The 20409-nt window shown below is 40.4% G+C and overlaps 2 protein-coding genes across 2 annotated transcripts in view; both read left to right on the top strand.

Moving 5' to 3' along the window:
• Window positions 1-1755: 1755 nt before the first annotated feature.
• Window positions 1756-4510, top strand: si:rp71-1d10.5 (transmembrane protein 216). The gene is made up of 6 exons (XM_034535529.1): window positions 1756-1799; window positions 2037-2053; window positions 2128-2221; window positions 2310-2402; window positions 3295-3496; window positions 4192-4510. The coding sequence occupies exons 1-6, from the start codon at window positions 1781-1783 to the stop codon at window positions 4199-4201; spliced, it is 435 nt and encodes a 144-aa protein (XP_034391420.1). The 5' UTR covers window positions 1756-1780; the 3' UTR covers window positions 4202-4510.
• A 1477-nt stretch (window positions 4511-5987) lies between these two features.
• eps8l2 (EPS8 like 2) overlaps window positions 5988-20409 on the top strand; it is a 25240-nt gene continuing 10818 nt past the window's right edge. Inside the window, exons 1-10 of the mRNA XM_034535276.1 lie at window positions 5988-6198; window positions 9367-9417; window positions 9886-9932; window positions 16127-16191; window positions 17456-17617; window positions 18567-18716; window positions 19408-19487; window positions 19623-19732; window positions 19847-19917; window positions 20027-20153. Of these exons, the coding sequence (XP_034391167.1) occupies window positions 9383-9417; window positions 9886-9932; window positions 16127-16191; window positions 17456-17617; window positions 18567-18716; window positions 19408-19487; window positions 19623-19732; window positions 19847-19917; window positions 20027-20153 (847 nt within the window). The 5' untranslated portion in view covers window positions 5988-6198; window positions 9367-9382. The remainder of the gene's footprint in view (window positions 6199-9366; window positions 9418-9885; window positions 9933-16126; window positions 16192-17455; window positions 17618-18566; window positions 18717-19407; window positions 19488-19622; window positions 19733-19846; window positions 19918-20026; window positions 20154-20409) is intronic.

Here is a 20409-nt window from a genome sequence, read left to right as displayed (position 1 = left end):
ATATATTCACATCTCTCCTCTGTTGCTATGAGGTTTCTCCCTATTTTCTCTTAGTTTTTTTGTATATGGAGTTGTTTTAAGTGATATTCAAATAGAGGCTATGGATTTAAAAGCCAAATTGTCAATATTACATTTTATGAAAACACTTTATACAAAAAGCATGCAGTTAGGTCAGGCTTGAGGATGCTTTGGAAAAAAGCCTTTCGACCAACGTGATCTAATGTGCTGTCAAATTCAATTTTAACACTATACATGATTCATGGTCCTAACAATTAATATTGTCTCTCTTCCTGATCTAGCAGCGCAAAAACATTTGATCTAAAGTATGTTTTAGATCAGATGTGGTGCCTTTTTAAATTCCATCTTAAACAAACATACAGTAAGAGGAGTGTTTTGTGTCAAGGCAAGGGGAGGATTTGAGGGAATGATCCATTTCTCTCAACCTTATCAGCTGCATCCCACCCCCCCTTATAACAATGCCACTGTGTGCAGCCTCTGCAGCCTTGACGCCCCCCCCCCACCCCCCCACCCACATGTGAGATGCTGTTGTGTTGTCTTGTTCCCCCACAGCTGGAGCATCTCCCTCTCCACCCCCTTCACCCCTCTGCTTTTTCCTGCATTCAGCCCAGACAACGCCTCCGTTCTTTTAGCCACACTATGCAGATTGTTTCAGAGGACAAGCAAGAAAGAGAAACAGATAGAGGCTACAGGGGACAATGAAACAGCTGGCTATGCTAAAGCAGTTCATTTTGTCATTCTATATTTCTTATCCCATATAGCTAACTGCATGTGTGTATGTGTGTGAGTGTGGAGCCCACTTACTACACTGGCATGTTGTGTGGATATAAAGCCTGTGAACAAAGTCACATTAAGGAGACTCACCTTGTAACAGGTTATGGTTAAATATTAAACTGTATTAAGTTTGGGGGGGGGGGTGTTAAAGGTTATGGTTTGTATGGGGGGTGGGGGGAATACATGGTATGAAAAGCAATGTGCCCCTAAGCCTCAAAAAATAAGTTTGTATGTATATAATGCTGAATATATCTTTTGAAAATATATGTACTATTCAACTTTGTGGAGGGGGTTATTAGCCTCCAACTAATTATTTTCCTGTACAGTGAAGGTCTCTATAGCGACCTGTATTATTGCGAACGCTTGATGTCATTACCTCTTATTTTGTGATCATGTCTTTCAGTTATCATCCATCAATTTATTTATTTTTGGGGGGCATGCTGAACATGCTGAAATGAAAAACATCAACATATTGATGAAGTTGTTATCATAAACATGTTAGTAGATGTATTTACGAATCCAGCAGACGTGGAGCAACATTAGCAATAATTTATATTCACCTGCCAAAATAAGTAAATTAACTTTATGCTCTAAGAAAACCTTCTGCCTCATTAGCTGCTCGATACATGCTCATCAGCTACTCACTTGTTGAAGATGAGCATGTAGTGAACAGTAGCCTTTTAATTTATTTTTGACTGAAAACAGCTGCCTGCTGCTGCTGGATGGGGATACTAGTTTTAACAGTGACATGGAACTAAAGGGACTGTACATTATAGTTACCTGTAGTTTAGTCAAAAGCAATGCGGTCCAGTTGACAGACCATCAGGACTGTATACACTTCAGTCTGTATCTGCTTTGGTGTCAGAGTATTTAAACATACACTTATCCCACTTATTTGACCGAGCTGCTGTAGTTCATCTTGCGGCCAGTAGGCCGAGACGTTTCTTCTTTCTGGTCGGAAGTGAACGAGCTGAGGAGAGGAATCAAAATGGCGATGCCCAGAGCAGGTAGGGGGACGCGTTGCTATGGCTGCTATAGACACGCGTTTAACGAGGTGGCGCGACGTCAAACCGGCGTTAAATAATTCATTCATATTATTTACAGCCACTTTAAAAGAGAAAACACTCATCAATGCTTCTACGTTGGTTCATTTAGTTAGTTAATTCAAAGCTGGAAAGAAATTGAGATCACTTTTTCAAATTGCGCCCCCCCCCCCCCCTCTCTATCTCTCTCTCTCTCTCTAGGTCGATCAGGCAGTGTCGTATCCTTGTCATGTCGTCCTAAAGAGTCTCTCTGTGTCACTGACTGATGACAACACCTTAACTCTGCACCCAGCTGTCTTCTGTTACCTTCCAGCTGCTGCTGAACCTGACAACAGCGTACTTTGTTTTCTATTTCCTGTTCACTCTTGGCCTGATCGTCAGAAAGAGTGAGTGCTGAACACGTTAAACAATCCTGGTTTTTTTTCGAGTTTTCTTTTGACCCTAGAGAACAGTGAATGCGTCTGTTGCTCTCAGGCTTGGTGTTAACTTATCCCACTGATGCTCTGGTCTATGACGTCTGTCTGCTGTTCCTGCTGGCTGGTCTGGACTGCCTCCATTTATTATCTGGTGAGAGAACAGATTCACATATTAAAAGCATGGTTGATTTTCAAGCATGCCTCAATTGTGGGCATGCTGCCTTCTTCAGCAGAGAGCCCTGGACCATGCCAGTTTCTGCTTACGGTGCATGTATACTTGATTGCGTTATCATATGTTATTGCTTTCCATCCATTCCCTAAAGCATATCATAGTTTTCAGGGTTGACGACTGCATTTTATTTTTACCTTCCAGGCAGCCAATATTTTCAGTGTAGATGCATAAAGTGTTGCATAACTACACAAGACATACCTTTCCTCACCTTTATACCACATTTCAATGGGGAAACATGTCTATTTGTCTGCAAGTAAAATAAGAAATAAGCAGACAGAAAGAAGAAAAGTAATAAAAGGGACATTGCTCACATGTACTCAAAACTATGCGGTTCTTCTTACATCTAACACACAATAAATAACAGACCAGTTAATACCTCTTAATTAGTAGCTTTAGGACCACTGGCATTTGTAGTTTACTTAAACGTGGGGTATAAATTCAAGGCACATGGAAGAGATTCCAAACCGTCTTGAAATCCTCACCATGCAGCAATAACACAGTGTCTGACCAAAGATATACATATATGATTTTTCACTGTAATATGACTCTGCAAGTGTGATTTTGTAAAGTGCTAAAAGAAGTGGTGAGCAAGAGCTGCCTCTAGGTTGATAAAACAAATATATTGATCTAAAACCTGTGACATATCCTGATTTCAATTCCTAACATGGGTCAAGCTCCTGAAACACTGGGTCCAACATTTCTCATAATGCAATTAATAGCATAATGTATCATGTTATACATGTTTAGTAGTATTTTGAACAGAAAACAATAGATTTAACAGTAACTGACATCCCTCTTGCACCGTCTGCAGGTGTAAGGGGCCACCTGACGGAGAATGAGGGCCTTATTCTTACCAACCTCATTGTGACTGGGACAACTATCCTGCTGACGGTCTACTTCCTGGTATGGCAGACATATGTGATGCGGGCAGACGTGATCCTCAGCAGTGTCCTACTCTTTTTCTATGGCTTAGATGGAGTTCTGGCTTTCAGCACTTTAGCCCGACTGGCCAGGTCAGTTCTTCTCTTATTACTTTTCATCACAGACAGTTTATATTAAACCTCACCAGCCATGATAGATGGCTTTATCAGATCATGTGACATGTGAGAACACAAACAGGCTTTTTTTGACAGTTGCATGTCAGGATAAATAATAGACAGGTATATTAGAGTATCTCGTGTCATGCATAGATAACATGCTTTATTATCTCATGAAGAGATTGGCCTCCAATATAGTCTCCTTTTTAAAATTTACTAGCAAGATATGTCTTTGTAATTAGCATCTCATATGTATGTTTTGATATACCTGAACCCATTCAGCTTTTCTTTTGTTCATGCTTTTGCTCATTAATGAAGCCCTTGTTCTCTTTAGGACTGGTTTGAATAATTGATATGTGTGGTATTCATTTAAGTGATACTGTATACCTTCTACAATATAGTCACAGCCTCAAATGTTCCTCCCAAGATAGATCCAAGGACAATAATCCAATTTCCCAATCTGAAAAGATGGATGTTGTGTATTCAGGTGGCTGATGGCCGAAATGCATTCATAAAGCAATGGGACTGAAGAACTTAACTGAACCTGCAGTCATTTGCAGGATATATGTTGAACAACTAAACGTGGTTTCACACATGTCTTTGTCATTTATGGGTTTTAAGTTATTCAGCTACAGTTGAATAACAGATGTGTGTTTTTTTCTGTGTTTCAGTGACAAATGAGGAAGCCTTCTCTCCATTGTTTTATTATAGCTGAACTCACAACCCGTCTGCACTTCTTTGATACAACCTCAAATCAAAACAACTTTGTATTCAAGACAGTTTGTTCAACGCTCTGGTTTGTCTGTGTTGTGAGGATCTCTCATGGATTTCACTTGCCATAGACACACAGATTGCTCTTGTATTTAATATTTTCCTATGTTCTTTGGCTAATCTTTCTTTATTTTATTTTTTTACTTGTGTTTAAGATTAATATTTATATTTGTATTACAATTGCTTATTTATATTAAACAAACCACATTTGATACATTGTATAAAGTGTATGTTCATCTTTTCTCCAGTAGAGGGCAGAAGTGTTTTGAATATGATTTGAAGTGTTAGTGGAAACAGTGATTTTATTTAACATTTTCTTATTCCATTACTTCCATTTTTACAAGTCAATAACTTAGGTTAACTGGAGTTGGCTACAAATAAACTATAAAGTGGCTGTTCAAGTACCTGATGCAAACTTTAAAATGATTCTCGCGTAAGAATGAATGTTGTAGTTTGGCTTTAAATGTTACTTGCAGCCTACATATTTGATATCAGATCAACTCTGCTCCACTGCTATTCATTCAGGTAAATATCTCTGTTGGTAATTTCCAACACCATATTCTTCATACAGGTGATTTCTCAGCATTGACAGCTTAAGTTAATCATCAAACTGAATGGCATGGTTTCCAAAGTAACCAGCTTCAAAACAAATGACATTTCAGAGTGCTTTGGGTTGAGCAACAGCCGAGCACACGGACAAACACGTGTGCATGTTTCTGAATGTGAGTCAAGCATTCATATATTCCATTTTTAATCGTCCCTCACTGCTGGTTTTCTGGGGAGTGTGTGGTAATTTGTTTGCATTTTTGTCAATCAATCATTCAAGAGGTTGTTTCCATGCAGTTATATACCCATAAGAGGGCAACTGCATTATCTTCATGATTTTCTCTGCAGGGCCCGCTCACTGCAGACAAAGAGTGGTCCTTCTTACCAGCAGTGACATTGAAACCTGGGCAGTGTTCCACACTGTTGCTCTTCTTTCACCTGTTGAATCAAACTAGTTTAGACCAGTTACGGCTTTGCTGCTCAATCGGAAACATGTTCAAATATAATGATCCTACAATTTAAGAGCTTGATCAAATGTATTGAGGCCGATACATTTGGAAATCATAAGTACGTAGCATTTAAAAAAAGTATTTTTTGACAACCATATTAATGTCACCTATAGGGCATCTCATTAAAGGTCTTCTTGGGGCACTGGTGCTTTACAGTGGTGGTTCCCAACCGTCGGGTTGTGATCTGTCAATGGGTCCCAAGATAAATCAGAGGATCACAAAATGATTTTCTTGCAAAAATCTAAAATTTTTAAATAAAAATCATAAAGCCTTCAAATCACACTGTCTGAGCACGTAAAACGCATTTAGGTTAAAGTCCCAGTTAAATTCCCATTCGTATGTAATGCGGGGCCACACGTTTATTTTAAGGGGTCACAAAACATAAACGTTTGAAACCACCGCTTACTCCAAAGATATTAAAGCACAGCACACGGCAATACGAGGACAGAATAAATCACTATATGTTTTAAGCTGCACGCATGTGGGTTATTGTTGCTGTATGATGCCGGATAATAAAACCGATGAGTGAGTTGCATCACCAGCATGCACCCAAACCAAAGCATTCCGACTTACAGCGAAGTGAGTGAGTTTCTCTCCGCCCCCCCAACAAAGTGTCAGCGGAGCTCCGCCCCTTTCAGATTGAGTTACCTGCAGACTCACCTACCGACTGGCAACCGGTCCGTCTGCGCTCTGTTGGTTGACAACTGTGTAGTTTACAGTCTTGGATTTCAACGGTTCAACTGAACAACAAGCGGCTACAAATATCGACGAGTTGCTGATCGGGCTGCGATGGTGGGCTGATGCTGCTGCCCACGTCGGTCACCTCGCACACCCCGTCAGGAAAACCCCACTGTGAGTTCCGACCAGGGGTCAAATAGAGACTACTGCTGTTCTTTCTCTCCGTATTTTTTAATTACTCAGTCGTATATCATCCTCTGCCGTTGGAGTTGCCGTTTTATGGCTTAATTAAAGTAGAGATTGGTTGCACTTATTTTGTTTATGGAGATGATTTATTATTAATAATGTATTGTGTTATTATGAAATGTCTCCTAATAATTGTCAGCACATCATTCATGATCTGTGACCAAGGCTGAAGGTTTGATGTGATATTAATACACTCAAATTGTACGGTGATTAATTATTGGAGTAATTCACAACATTGCAACATTGAGTGTTGTTTATGGTTGTTGCAGAGCAGAAAACTACATGTTGTATCATATATTTATGTCTGATGTCACCTTCAGCCTTAATTACAGCATTTATCGCTTTGGTGAGATGAACGTGCTTTAATTTAGGTTAAGTTTAGGAATAACCTCATGCAGGCTACACATTAACAACCAAATGAGAAATACTAATTGCTAATTTGAGAAGTAAGTATTGTTTTGTCCTGGTATGAGATTTTTGATCTTCACATTATATAACATAAATGTGAGCAAAAAGGGATCACATCTGTGAAATCTGACCAGAGACCTGTATAGACAGATTAAACCTGTAACATCATTACCAGATATCATATCAGCTTGCTATGATTCTCCCAGATGGCTTGCAATGCTTTAAATACATAAATCAGACAACTGTTTTTACAAAATTATATTTCTTTAGACACAGTACATATTACTGTCAATATGTTCTAATTTTGTATTATGACAATGTTAAAATCTGTTTCACATTTGGTTCACATTTAATTGCTGAGATCTCAGCGCATTTTGATTATACGGGTGACGTAATCTAAAAGAAAAACCATGGTATAATATTGTGAACATGGTTTATTTCAACATTAATGTGAATGTCAGTTGTGATTCTTGTTGTCAGTCTTTCTCGCCTTTTTTTCGAAATCCTCTGATTAAGCTCCAGGTGTGTTATGGTAGATATTTATTGTGTTGTTTGGGAGGTTAAATGTATAATTTTGCTGCTTCGTACTAACAGAGTTATCACGTTGTGGCATTAAATGTGTTTTGGAGTCAAGCTGCTAAAAATCAGTTCTTTTGTTTTTGTTTACACTTGGTACATAAAATCAGATTGTTGTCATGCAAAACAGCTCGTGCATAAACTGATTGCAGAATCTCATGCCCAGTTGGACATTTGTTTGATCGGGGTTGCTAATCTTAAAAGTTGAAGTACATTACCAAAGATGAAACATTAGTGATCAGACATGCATGTCACTGTGATATATAGCTATTGATTAACTTGTTTTTTCAGGACTTATTGTCGGTTTTTATTCACTTTTAGAATATTAGATTATACAATTCTGAGTTTGTGAAAAAAAGAAACAACACAGATTATTTGGTTGACTTTCATTGTCACTCCCATCGCTCTGATTTGTTGCCACAGAACGCAGCATGCATAACCTCATCTCAATTGAAAATGAAACCAGTTAATTTGAGGAAATATAAAATATAAAATATGAGACATAGCTGCCTTTACGAGTAAGATAAGCATCTTGCACACTCAGCCTCTAATTTTGTGTAATTAGCGTTCTAATAATGTGTAATTACCTCTGAATAAAACATTGTCAGAACCTAAAGCTGAGTGCACGAGAGGTGTGCGGAGGGCCTCTTGCCAGGAGGTTGACAACACAAGACACCCAGCCGTCCCGCTCCGGCTTCACCTCCCTCCTGAAACCTGGCGGTGGACCAGAGCTGGGAACAACAGTGTGGAGGGAGGATGAGCAGAGAGATAAGGACAGAAAGAGGAAGTCTACCTTTTGTGGAGGCGAACTTAAGTAAATAGGATTAGTTTTCTTTGCTCATTTGCATTTCTCAGTAAGATTCTGTTGTAGATGATCCTTTAAGCCGGTTGTCTGGAGATACATGCGTGCGTCTGAATAAAACCATGTCTGCAGGAACACAGTAACTTCTGTTGATATCCGTGGAAGCGGTTGTTGTGATTTGTCCTCACTTTGTTTCAGCTGATATGAGCAGATAATCTGAGGGCGATTATGTTCATGATCTGCGGCAAGATAAGCTTGAGTGACAGCGCCCATAACCTGTAAACTGTGATACAGAGTATTTACCTTGTGAAGTTCACCGCTGTTCATTATGCAAAACAAATGCACAAGTGGTAACAGTCTGGTTAGAAAAGTACACTCAAATATTCAGAGGCACTCTGGGTAGCATACCTTGTGTCACGAGTTCAGTATCTCACAGGTTGGATTGTTCTTGCAGAGCACTTCAAATACTTGCTTGTGAAACAAAACCCAAACCTCTCGCTTCCAATTAATAATACAAACTGAAGGCATTGGCCAAAGCGATACATTTCTATCTTCAGTGTTAAATACAATTCACTTCAGCCATTAATGTGGGGACACTTATCAGTGGTTATGCAGTATAACGTATCGTAAAGGAAGTCTGGAGGAGCCCACACTGTTGTGTAACAGCTTGTTAGGGTTCACAGTTAGGCTAGCTAGTGTGTGTTTAGCCATAGTGTGTGCCGTAGACCTGATGTATTTTTTGACATAACCTCATCAGTACATGCCTTGTGAGAAAAGCCCGTCTCCACACCCGGAGGGAAAGGTGTGGGGGCGCTTCGTTTGTTCATTTCCTGCTCACGTTAACCAGATTTAGATGCCAATTATCAAATAGTTAGCATGGCTGAGTGTAAAGTCAAATTGAACTGCAGCTATGCAGGTACAGTCATCAACTTAGTGGATCTAATTACACAGTGCATATCAGCCTGCTGTCTGCCATTGTCCCAGATCAGTCCCTCGACTACCAGCAGTACAGGCCCAACACCTGGCTCTCCACAGTGGAAGAACAGGCTGTTTTGTAGGCTACGCCTCAACTTTGCATGCCATACAGCCACAATGAGGTTACCAATAGTTCTATAAGCTTTCACGTCATGGACTGTATATGAGAGCTCACCAAAATGATGCAACAGGCATTTAGAAGGTCTTTAAAGGGATAAATAATGCATGTTTTTTTTTGTTGGAAGCTGTTTGCTCTCCACTCCCAGCCACCTCCCTCCATCAACACCCACTCTCGTTCTTTCTCTGATTATCCTCCTCTCTGTTTCTTTCTCCAGGTGGATGCCTTAAACCATGAGTGTTCTGCGATCTCCGTCGAGGCGAGCCAAGTGAGTGTCGCACACATTCCTGCGTCCCCCCCCCCATATTTACCTTTCTGTGTGTTATGCTGAGTTACTGTCACACAGGCACGAGAGAATCACTAACCCAGTGTACAGAAGGTGGTGTGGGTCAGGGACCTCGGGCACAAAGCAGCTCTGTTGAGAATTGTTTGCCTTTGCCTGGGTTTTCCTGGCTCTAGCCTGCCCCACACACCTCCTTTTACCCTCCCCCGCTCTTCCTTTTCCACTCTCCCTCTCTCTCCCTGGCTGGTCCATATGCTCAGAATCTCAGGCTAATCTCATCCAGTGCGGGCCAGTCTGCTCTCTGCACATATCACTCCTATCGTGTGGTACTTGCGTGTATGAGAACTGACAGTGTGGGGGATTCAGAGGGTTTGTGACACTGACGTCCAGAGGTGGAGGGGTGAGGATGAAGAACATGCAGCGTAACCCCGTCTCCTCTTCTTGTCATTGCAGTGGAGTGGCCAGATCAGACAGCAAGATCAGCGCCAAGGCCCTCTACGGTAAGTGACTGCATGGAAGTGTGAAGGGAAGTTTCTGCCTAGTTAGAAGGAGAATTTCCTTGTTGGTCTGTTTTCAAGACTTTGCCTTTACATGCCCTTCACCTGTAATTACCTCTGCCCTTATTTCTGTGGCATGAGTCACTTCAGACAGGCGGTTGAGTCATTTAGGAGATGAGTCATTTGGGAGATCATACACTCTTAATTGTTAAGGAATAGTTCTGTTTTATTAAGTATGTTCTTCAACACCCATTATTATTTATATTCTTAAAGGCAGATATTGTATTCTATATTTTTCTAAAATCCTAGGAAAACAATATATTTAACGATTTATTCTACTTATACATATTGCCTCTGTAGTCAAAGCCTGATTGTTGACCTTCACTGTCGTCTATAAATGAGCCGCTCTGTTGCTGTGAGAGGAACAATGGACCTGCAGCACCGCAGTTAATTTTGAGTCAATCCCACATACACCGTCCGGCTGTTGTTAATATTCTCTCGCACAAAATCTGTATAAATCCACATGTGATAATGATCCCCAACAAATATGCTATTTCTAAAAATTACAGACCCCAACTGTTTACATTTATAAGCTAAAATCACAAAAATATTACATTTGCTATGCAAATGACTGTCAGGAAATCCAGCTCCCTCACTCGGCCGATTATTGCTGCAGCCTCGCGGCCTTGCTGGACTATCACAGTTCTCTCCCCAGAACACACACACACGGTGATAAGAGGGGGCCAAGGTCCTGCTGAGGGGCCCTGTCGTGCTCAGGCTGCTGACACCTCTGTCAGACGCTGAGTGACATGGGAGGGAGGCAGGGCTCCTGAAGGGAATTTCAGTTTCCAGCTCTATGCCAGGCCTGCACAGCATGGGGGGGGTGGTTGTCTGATGCGTCAATCTTTTGGTTGTTTGTCTGCACTTTTTAGTCACGTTTTGTGCAGCGGTATATTTATATTGTCCTTTAGTCTTTTGTGTATACTTTGAATTGTCAGGCTCTAATCTGTCAGTTCTCTGGTGAAACTCAATACTGCAGTTATGACATGATACTATCTTAGCATACCTGTGCTAGGGTGTGTATGTGTGTGCCTGTGTGCGTGTGTGCGTGTGTGTGTGTGTGTGTGTGTGTGTGTGTGTGTGTGTGTGTGTGCGTGTGCGTGTCTGTGACTGCAATGTGCAGGGTGTGCCTGTTTTTCATATGTGGTTGGAACAGGGTGGGGATGCCCATGTTTTGCAGGTGAATAAAAGATGCATTGAAAAGGGAAAAGGAAGAGGTGGTCTGACTCTCCGCGCTGCCTCAGACATTAGCTCACTGGCTCCTGCCAGCACCTCCCTCCACACCAACATAGAGGAACATTGTATAGCATAAACGATAGAAACCTACACTGAGGTTTGCCCGGCCAACCTGCTCTTGTGCATGGCTGCACTGTTCCAAATATAGAATGGCCTCAAATGACAGATAATGTATTGTAGGGAGGCAAGATGCTCTCGAAGCATCTGACTGTGCCCCTCGTTGCCTGTGAAGTACTTTTGTGCTGTAAGTCCACAGGACCCACCCACTCCTGTGATATCCCGCTGCAAGTGTGACGAGGCTCTGCTGTTTTTCATTGGCTCGTTGCATCTTGTGTGGCAGATGGTCACTTTTTACTGGAGGATGACAGCAGCAGGCCTGTCCTCCCGAACCACAGAGGCAGGATAGTGCACAATCTTGTGCACCATCCATAACAGTGGGAGATATTTGGATAGATAAAGGTTTGTTGCTGAGTAAACATGTAGAGGAACAGCAAAAGTCCCAGCTCAATATCTCGTTTGCAAAACTCCCCATCACTCACACAGTGCAGCACAAAGCAGATGCAAATGATGCACAGGTCCTCCCACCTGTTATCAGCAGTTTTGGTGTTAGAGCAGAGACGTGCCACATCAGATTCATCACCCCTGGACTTCAGACCATCCAGCAGCTTTCTTGAGTTTCTTGGTTTGTGGTTGAGGAGCATGTTTATGTCAGGTAAAATGCGTTTGGGCTGTGAGACTGAATTAACAGGTGTTAGTTATCACTTTGATATTGTCTAGCTCTGCTGTTTTTCTTTAAAGTCTGTGTATGGATAACATTCAATTGAATGTCTGATAGATTCAATAGTTGTAGTGTAATTCCAGTTATCAGTGGCTGTATTTTACAAAATGATGGTACGTGTTTGGCCTCTTACTGTTCCTGATAGACAAATGCATGATGTTAACTTGTATTCATTTGTTTAGTTTTAGAGGGCAACTCGGTAGTGAATCAGACTGTTTGTTGATATGATACATTTGATGACATAATCATTGTGGAAACAGCTGGACTTCTCCTCCACAATGCATATTGTGGCTCATTCAGCCTTTTTGGGCGATACGGGATTTAATTGTTTTTGTTAATTAAATTACAAAAGCAAAAAGTTTCAGTTTAACGGCATTGTATCAAAATGTTTTACTGCCTTTCTTTGGGGATGAGTCATCATATCGCAAATATCATGTCTCAGTTTGTTTAAAGGGCAGTTATTAGATTGTCCGATTGATCTGGGCCATGTATTGGTTTGGTAATCGGCCAGGCCGCTATGTTTATCACTGGTCATTGACTCTGGAGAGCCCTGAAGATCTGCCCATCCGCCTGCTAAGTGGCTCTTATTGCAAGCTGCAAGTGAATTGATTGGAGTAAATGTCAGTCCATTAATAAGACATGGGGCAAGCTCAACTTTCAGTACGACACTTGACGCTTGTGTTTCACATGTGTTGAGCCAAGCAGGAAGGAATCAGCAGAGAGGAAATAGCAGGAACATGCTTGCGACATTTGGGCAGCGGCAGCGGTTGCATACAAAAAAGCTGCTGGGATCATGGAAAAGGCTGAGCTCATGAATCATCACACTAAATCAACAATAAATAGATATTATGATATTTAGAGGCTTGGCACATATTGGTTAAGGGTTATACAAACAGCAGAGCTTTTGTGTCACAGTCACCAAAAAGCACATAAAGTGAAAAGTGGCTGAACGTCTGTATGGAGAGAACGCCTGTGCTGCATCAAAATGTTGACTCTATTGGGTGGGGGACATAAAGAGACCTGATATGGATCTGGAGCTGATAAGAACATGTTCTCATTTAACCGTAATTGTTACCTGCAGACTATTCAGCCGGTAAATAGGTCAATGAGCACACTGGTTTGAAGACAATGGTTGCAGCCAACGGTACATGCAGCGCTGTCAACAATTCCAATTGATTGGGATTTCAAATAGATTGTTTACAAATGACATTACAACTTTTAACAGGTCACCATTTTTAAATGTATTGTTCTAAATATTTTGTTTGGCATGTGGCAAGCTCCGGTGCTAAGAAATTATTTGCCAAAAACTGCAGTACCCCAAATAGCCACTTGAGAATGACATTAAAAGCAAGTCAATCTCCATAGACTACATGGTAAAATGCCCAACTTTACAGCAGAAGTAAACAGTAATTAAATGTATTGTTCAAAATATTTCTTTTGGCATGTGGCAAGCTCTGGTGCTGAGAAATTAAGTGCCAAAACTTGCAATACCCAAAATGGCCACTTGGGAATGACATCAAAAGCAAGTCAATCTCCATAGACTACATGGTAAAACTTTACAGCAGAAGTAAACAGTAATGTTTACAGTCAGGTACAAAAAAACGGTCTTGGCCTCTATATGTAATTTCCCCGTCCATGACAACTGTGAATTTTTATATAACTCACCCGTTTAAATTATATTTAGACTTAAAGTCCAGCTGATTTTTTCCGAAGCTGCCGGTGTATCATTAAATTGTGTGTGCAATGTCTAATTTATTTGTTGATATCATTACTAGGATAAGATGTAAAACTTCCTGCTTCAAATGCAACCAATAATGTAACTCACATCTAATTAGAATTGTTGTAAACGTTAACGGCTGTCACACATCGCCGCTCCATTCACACGTGGTAGACAGGAGAAAGCTGTGGCTGTCTGGAAAGAAATGTGTATACCTAGAAGAAGCAGCACTGGGACCCACACTGCTCTGGTTCTTGACTTGATCTTGGCTTGCCTTTGTCTGGACTTGGTCTTAACCCTTCAAAGTCTTGGTCTCTCAGTCTTGATGTACACTCTGGTCTTGGTCATGACCTAATTTTAGTTTAATACTGGACTTAAATTCACCAGATTCCCAGAAATAAAACTCCAAATGAATGATAATGTTGCTCCGTAATGGCCAGATGTGTAAATAAGCAACTGTTTGAAGGTTCCCCATACAAACTTAATAGTTGATAATATATCAATCTTGTGTGGATTCTGGATTTGTTTAGGGGGGAGTAGATGGGCTTTTTACATTTTTGTGCAAGTAGTTTTAAAAAATGTTATTTTGTGAACAAGTAAAATGTTATTATTCAGAGCAGAGTGTCGTATGTCTTAAAATATGTCTAGAGTAGGGTTGTCATGATAGCAAATTCGAACTTCGATACGATACCTGCCATAAATATCACGATACTCGATACTTACGATACGATACCAGAATTCGATACGATACCACAAATACGATACGATACTGGTATATTTTTCTATAATAGTAATAAATAAAACATCTGTATGGTTCACTTTTTACCAGCTTGTTCCTTCCCAGCTTTTTCAACACTTAACAAATGGTATTAATATTAGTATTAGCCTACAACAAGATATTAATGAAAACTACATGGTGCCATCATAGCTGAGATTATACACGGCTATGTAGGCCTTTTGTCCGTATCTGACCAGATGATTACATAGTTCCTTCCATAAGTATGAGCAATTGTAGAGTTCATATTTTATCTTAATTCATGGAATAATTATTTTTCCTTATCTAAAATAAAAAAGACAGCTGAAGATCCACCAGCATGTAGCCATTTTGCATCAATTGTGTTTCATTTAGTACACGTGTGCATTGTGACCTCATGATCATATAGACTGGTCGTCAAAGGCTAAGGCTACAATGTTAGGCTGTATGTGGGTGAGCTTAAGGTGTGCACCATGTTTATAATCACATTTGATTACCTGTCGTTCTTTAAACTCTTTGAAAAGTTCGGGGTGTCTGTCTGAAAGGTGCTTTAATGTTTGACTTGTTGCTCCTTGGTCTGAGTGGCTTTGAAACACGTTTTGCAGACGGGTCTCTGTGTGTCAGTGGGCCTTCCTTCACTGTCTGTATGTCAGTGCACTTTCCGCATCTTTTTTTAATACAAAAAGCGCTGCCTGTTAGTGTGTGAGCGCTGCGCAGCCCCGCCCCCTTGCAGTCAACGCGCTGGGCAGCATTAAAGGTGCTGATCGCGCGCTATTTTAATAAAGTATCGATACTAAAAATATGCAAAACCGTATCGTTTTGAACATACTGGTACCGCGGTACCTTTTTAGTATCGGTACACCGTGCAACCCTAGTCTAGAGTGAATCTTTTCTGTGTGAATTTGCGTGGTGACATTGGTTTAATCTAAATCACTGGTAGCACTGACAAAAGAATATTGACATGCCCCTATTTAAAGTACTTTTACCTGCATTACTATTTAACAGGTTTGTTCTAAAAATGAGAAAATGTCAGGCTAAATTCACAGCAACACAGCATGGTGCTGTTGAGAAGTAGTACTATCGATCTTTGACCCTGCAGTAAATCGGTGTAATTGGTGCCCTGGATGTAGCAAGATGTAATTCTAGGCTGTAATTCTAGTCACACAGACTATTTTATATGATGATGATTCAATAATTAACTCTTCAGATAGTTGTGTTCATTCTATTTGCCTTCTGGACACAAAATGATATAAACATTTTTTTAAAGTGTTGACCACTATTGCACTTCTTGCAGAGAAAAGCCACCGTTTTTTTTACTGCACTATTGTTAAATATATTGTAAAACACCATTTACTATTCATTCAAAATATATGTTAATATTGAACAGTATTTGACTGAAGTCTACAAATAAAACGTGAAAAAAAACGCCCCACACGTTACATATTCTTTTCACTTCCTTATTGCTTTGCTGGTCTTTTCAGCTTGCACATAAGTGTTTTGTTTCAGCTGTTCTCTCTGCTGTAACGGGCAACATGTGGAGTTTAGGTCAGTGTCACTGCTGGCTGTTTACATCAAAGATTTACACTACCATCACAGGCAGTACTGGGATTGTCAGTTTTTCACTTTTGGTGTTTTTCTTTTCTTATCAACAGAACAGAGGAAAAAATACTCCAACTCCAATTATATCATGCATGAGACGTCGCAGTATCATGTTGAGGTAAGATCCGCTCCATATGTGATTATCTGAAAAGAATTTTCAACATTCCTGTATTTATATATGTAGAAGTAGAAAGCTTTGCAAAAGATTTTAAACTTGCATATTTAATTAATAGTGTTACAAAGGTTGGGAGGTAAATCAGTGTGAGAGGCTCTTTAACTAACTTTACTTTATTATTAAGGTTAAAAATAATAGTTTCCTGGACATTGCTCTTTGAATCAACATTCTGTATTATTTAAATGTTTACTTTTCTGCATCATTAATGTGTTTCTTATGGATGTGGTTCACCTGACTTGTGACTGGGGAGGTAAATAAAGAGTTATTGAGATAACATAAAATGAACTCAATACAAATATAATAGAGATACAATTTTAAAATATTCATAAAATGAGCAACTAAGATGGAAAATCTTGTTCGGTTATTGCAGTAGTTGTAAACCCCATACGTATTAGGTGTCCAGATGTAATCCAGCTAAGGCTAATTGGTTCTAATTCTCTCTTTTTCTCAATTCTTCCTGTCACACATAAAATCAGGCTTAAAAAAGGAAATATCAAAGGTAATGATTTGTTTTAAAAGTTCACTGAACCTCATGGGAAAAACAAGATAAAAGAAACTCACTTACTCTAAATGTTATGTATTGTTCTTTTGGCCAGAGATAAACGCAGACAGTTAATCTCTTGAGTATTCTTTCAAGAGTAAATTCTTAAATTTAAAAACTCTTTCAGAATAAAGCAATCAGGCCTCTGATTGCAGCAGTGGGTAGCTGATGATGGGAAATCTTAATCTGACACATGCTTCATAGGTCAGGGATGGTGAACTATGTCCTGTGACTGTGGGGGTAATATTTCACTAAATGCCTCACTGTTATCACACATGGGCAGGTAGTCTCAGATAAGAGCCTCGCTGGCAGCAGCTGAGAGAACCGAAGTGGTAATATTTCAGGTTTGATATCAGATCAATCAAGTAATGCTGTCATGACAGTATCCAGATTTTGTACAACGTTGCCAGTTTGAATGCTAAGCTAAATTAACTGGCGGCTGAGGGTGTAGTTTTTCTCATCTCTCTCTCTCTCTGCAAGAAAACAAATAAGTCTATTTCCCAAATGTTCAAACTATTAACTTAATACAGCCAGTTAACTAACACAGTCTGTATTTCAGATTAACATCAACGTACTTTTCCTACCTTCCATAAAGCCATTGTTTTTACGTCCTCTGACAACCAAAATCCTTACCCTTCATTTACCAACTAACTGTTTTCTACTCAGCATCTCTCCACGTTCATTATGGACAGGACAGAGTCCATTACCACAGTGGACGATGCCGTCAAGAAACTGGTCCTTCTGGACTCAAAAGACAAAATCTGGACCCAGGAGATGCTCCTGCAGGTCACCGACAAGGCGGTCAGGCTGCTGGACTGTGACACACAGGTATGGCTTCACATCCAAAAACACATCATCGGATTATGTTGGCATGTAATACACGTCACATTAGAAGGCACTGGTTTGTGTTTGGGATCTACAGCATTAGACACTATAAAGCGCATGCAGAAAACCTGCACTAGTGAGGCTTGGAGTTTAAAAGATGTGAGAATTTTACCAGCCAGGGAGTTTCTAATAAAAGATGCATTGACGGTGCATTATGGAGGGTGTTGGATCCAATGTTTTTAGAGTTAAAAGTAAGGATATATTGGCTTTCTGTTCATCGATATTGACAATAAGTTTTTAATCTGTTGCTCACAAGTGCCCCAACTTAACGCAATACAAACATGCTCAGATGTCTGTTTAAGTTTTAATTAAATGTGGTACAATTTAGTTTTTATTGTGATTCTGTCAATTCACACATTGAACAACCTTTAAAGGAATAGTTACACATTTCGGGGAATTTGCTTATTTACCCAAAGTTACATGAGAAGACTGATATCCCTCTGTCTTTTCAATATGAAGCTACAGCCAGCACACGGTTAGCTTAGCTTAGCATAAAGACGAGAAGCAAGCAGAGACAGCAAGAGCCTGGCTTAGTCCAAAGATAACAAAATCCCACAACACAAATTATTGTTTTTTACACTTTTGCATTTAAACAAACAGTATATGATTATTGTTAATTAGTGAGTTTTAAGTACTGTGAGGAACATTTTGTTATCGTTTGACAGAGCTAGGCTAGCTGTTTTCCCCCAATTCCCGTCTTTGTAGGAAGCTAAACAGCTGCTTGTGGTCTCTTCATATTTGCAGATATGAGAGTAATATTAATTCTCTCATCACTCTTTGAAGACTATTTGTAGTATTGTTCTATCATACTCAGGCCCACTCAGATATTATCTTTCTCTTCCTCTTCCTCTTCCTCCTCTCTTCTAACTGTTCCTCTGTTGTGCTCCTGCAGGAAGAGTTGGAGAATTTCCCTCTTCCCACAATCCACATGAGTCAGACGGTCCTGAATCAGACACGATACCCCTCCGTCCTCCTGCTGGTGTGTCAGGACAACGAGCAGCACAAACCCGACATCCATTTCTTCCACTGCGACGAGGTGGAGGTGAGTCTGTTTAAATGATGCAGGCTTGGCTCCGTTTGCGTCCTTTATCGTCTGTGCATGATTGGCTGGCTTTGTGTTTTATGTCATTTGTAAATCCAAGCTGCTGTTGTTGGAGCACCAGGTCCGATTTCAAGTGCTGGTTGTGGCAGAGTGCTTGTGTATCCTTTTACATATTTTGCAGCCTTGTTCAGCGAAATGTTCCCAGAAGAGATGTAATACTATAACTTGTTGTCAAGACTTTACCTCTCAGTAGTTCAGAATCACAAGACTACTAGTAAGTTCAAAGAAATAATTTACAAGAAATGTTGGCTCATAAACACTGAGCAGGGTTTGATAATCTGAATACGACCTTTGGCTCATCACATATCGCTTACCTTTGTCTTTATTGAAATAATATAGTTTCTTATCTATTAAAACTGTGACACTTCAGTTATTCAATGTGGAGAAACCAGAAACCAAAGCTTTGCATAGATGATCAGAATCAAAACTACATTTTCTAAATATATGAATGGATTATACGTTACTCCAATGCATTAAACTTTCATTATTCAATTTGGCATGGCAGTATTGCAACTGGATCTAGGCTCTAGATCGGTAACTGGCTGCCAGTGAAACTGCTTTCAGCCTTAAAAGTCCACCACCATACAGGATGTGAAGTTTGACTCTGTATGTCTCTCCTCACTTTCTTCAGGCGGAGATGGTTCATGCAGATATTGACAGTGCCATTGGAGACAACAAGCATGGAAAGAAAATGAGGCTTCAGACTCTGAAGTGAGAACAGTGAAAGACACACAGCTTATTGCAGTCAAATACACATCGAAGGAGGCCACACAGACTTCTAATTAGTGGTTAGCTAACTTGATGTTAGATTTCTGAAGGTCTCAATGCCTCCTCCTCATCCTCCAGGGTGAACCAGGAGAAAATGAAGCGTCACAGAGAAACTATCCTTCCCCGCTCGGCCCCTAAGGGCCCCTCACCTGCTGTGAAGGGACGCGCGGCAGCCATGAACACGCAGGGTGAGAATACACAAACTGCACATGCACTCAAAAGAAAGCCCTTCTCACATGCACAGCTCACATTTTATGCAAAATGTGCATTCACATGAGCTTTTTTTTTATGTTTGCATGCAGATCAAAGAGCCTCCAGACAAAATGACCCAGAGTCACACGAAAAACTGGCCCAACGCATCGAGAAGGATGTGGTGAGTGTTTTTTATCCACACCGACGCCGGTCATTACATTACACAGCTTATTTCACCGGCTCATGGCGCTATGTTCTTCAAGCTAAACCACGGGATTTGTCTCCCTCAGCAAATCCTCAATTGTTCCCTGGATGACATCGAGATCTTTGTGGCGCGGCTGCAAAAGGCTACGGAGGCCTTTTCTCAGCTCAACCAGCGCCACAAGAGTAAGAAGAATAAGAAGAAAGGACCAGCAGGTCTGTCTCCCTTCTTCTGCTGTGGTGGCACGAATGCAGTGACAATATGCTCGTATTGCTCACATTGCCATGTTTTTCTGTTTGCGTCCTGTGGCCCTGGACTGTCATCCAGTGATGCATGTGTGGTAGCAGTGGCCAGTTTGGCTTTCTGTTAAGTAACACAATACTCATTACTCAAGTGTCATAGTATTACTTCTCATCCACTCCCTGGGAAAGCTCAACTGGTGTATTTCTGGCACGTTAAAATGATTATCAG

Source organism: Cyclopterus lumpus, chromosome 6 (assembly GCF_009769545.1).
Source record: "Cyclopterus lumpus isolate fCycLum1 chromosome 6, fCycLum1.pri, whole genome shotgun sequence".
In the NCBI taxonomy this organism is placed as follows: domain Eukaryota; kingdom Metazoa; phylum Chordata; class Actinopteri; order Perciformes; family Cyclopteridae; genus Cyclopterus; species Cyclopterus lumpus.
The sequence above is the reverse complement of the archived record's forward strand: the minus strand, read 5'-3'. Positions and strand labels throughout refer to the sequence as shown.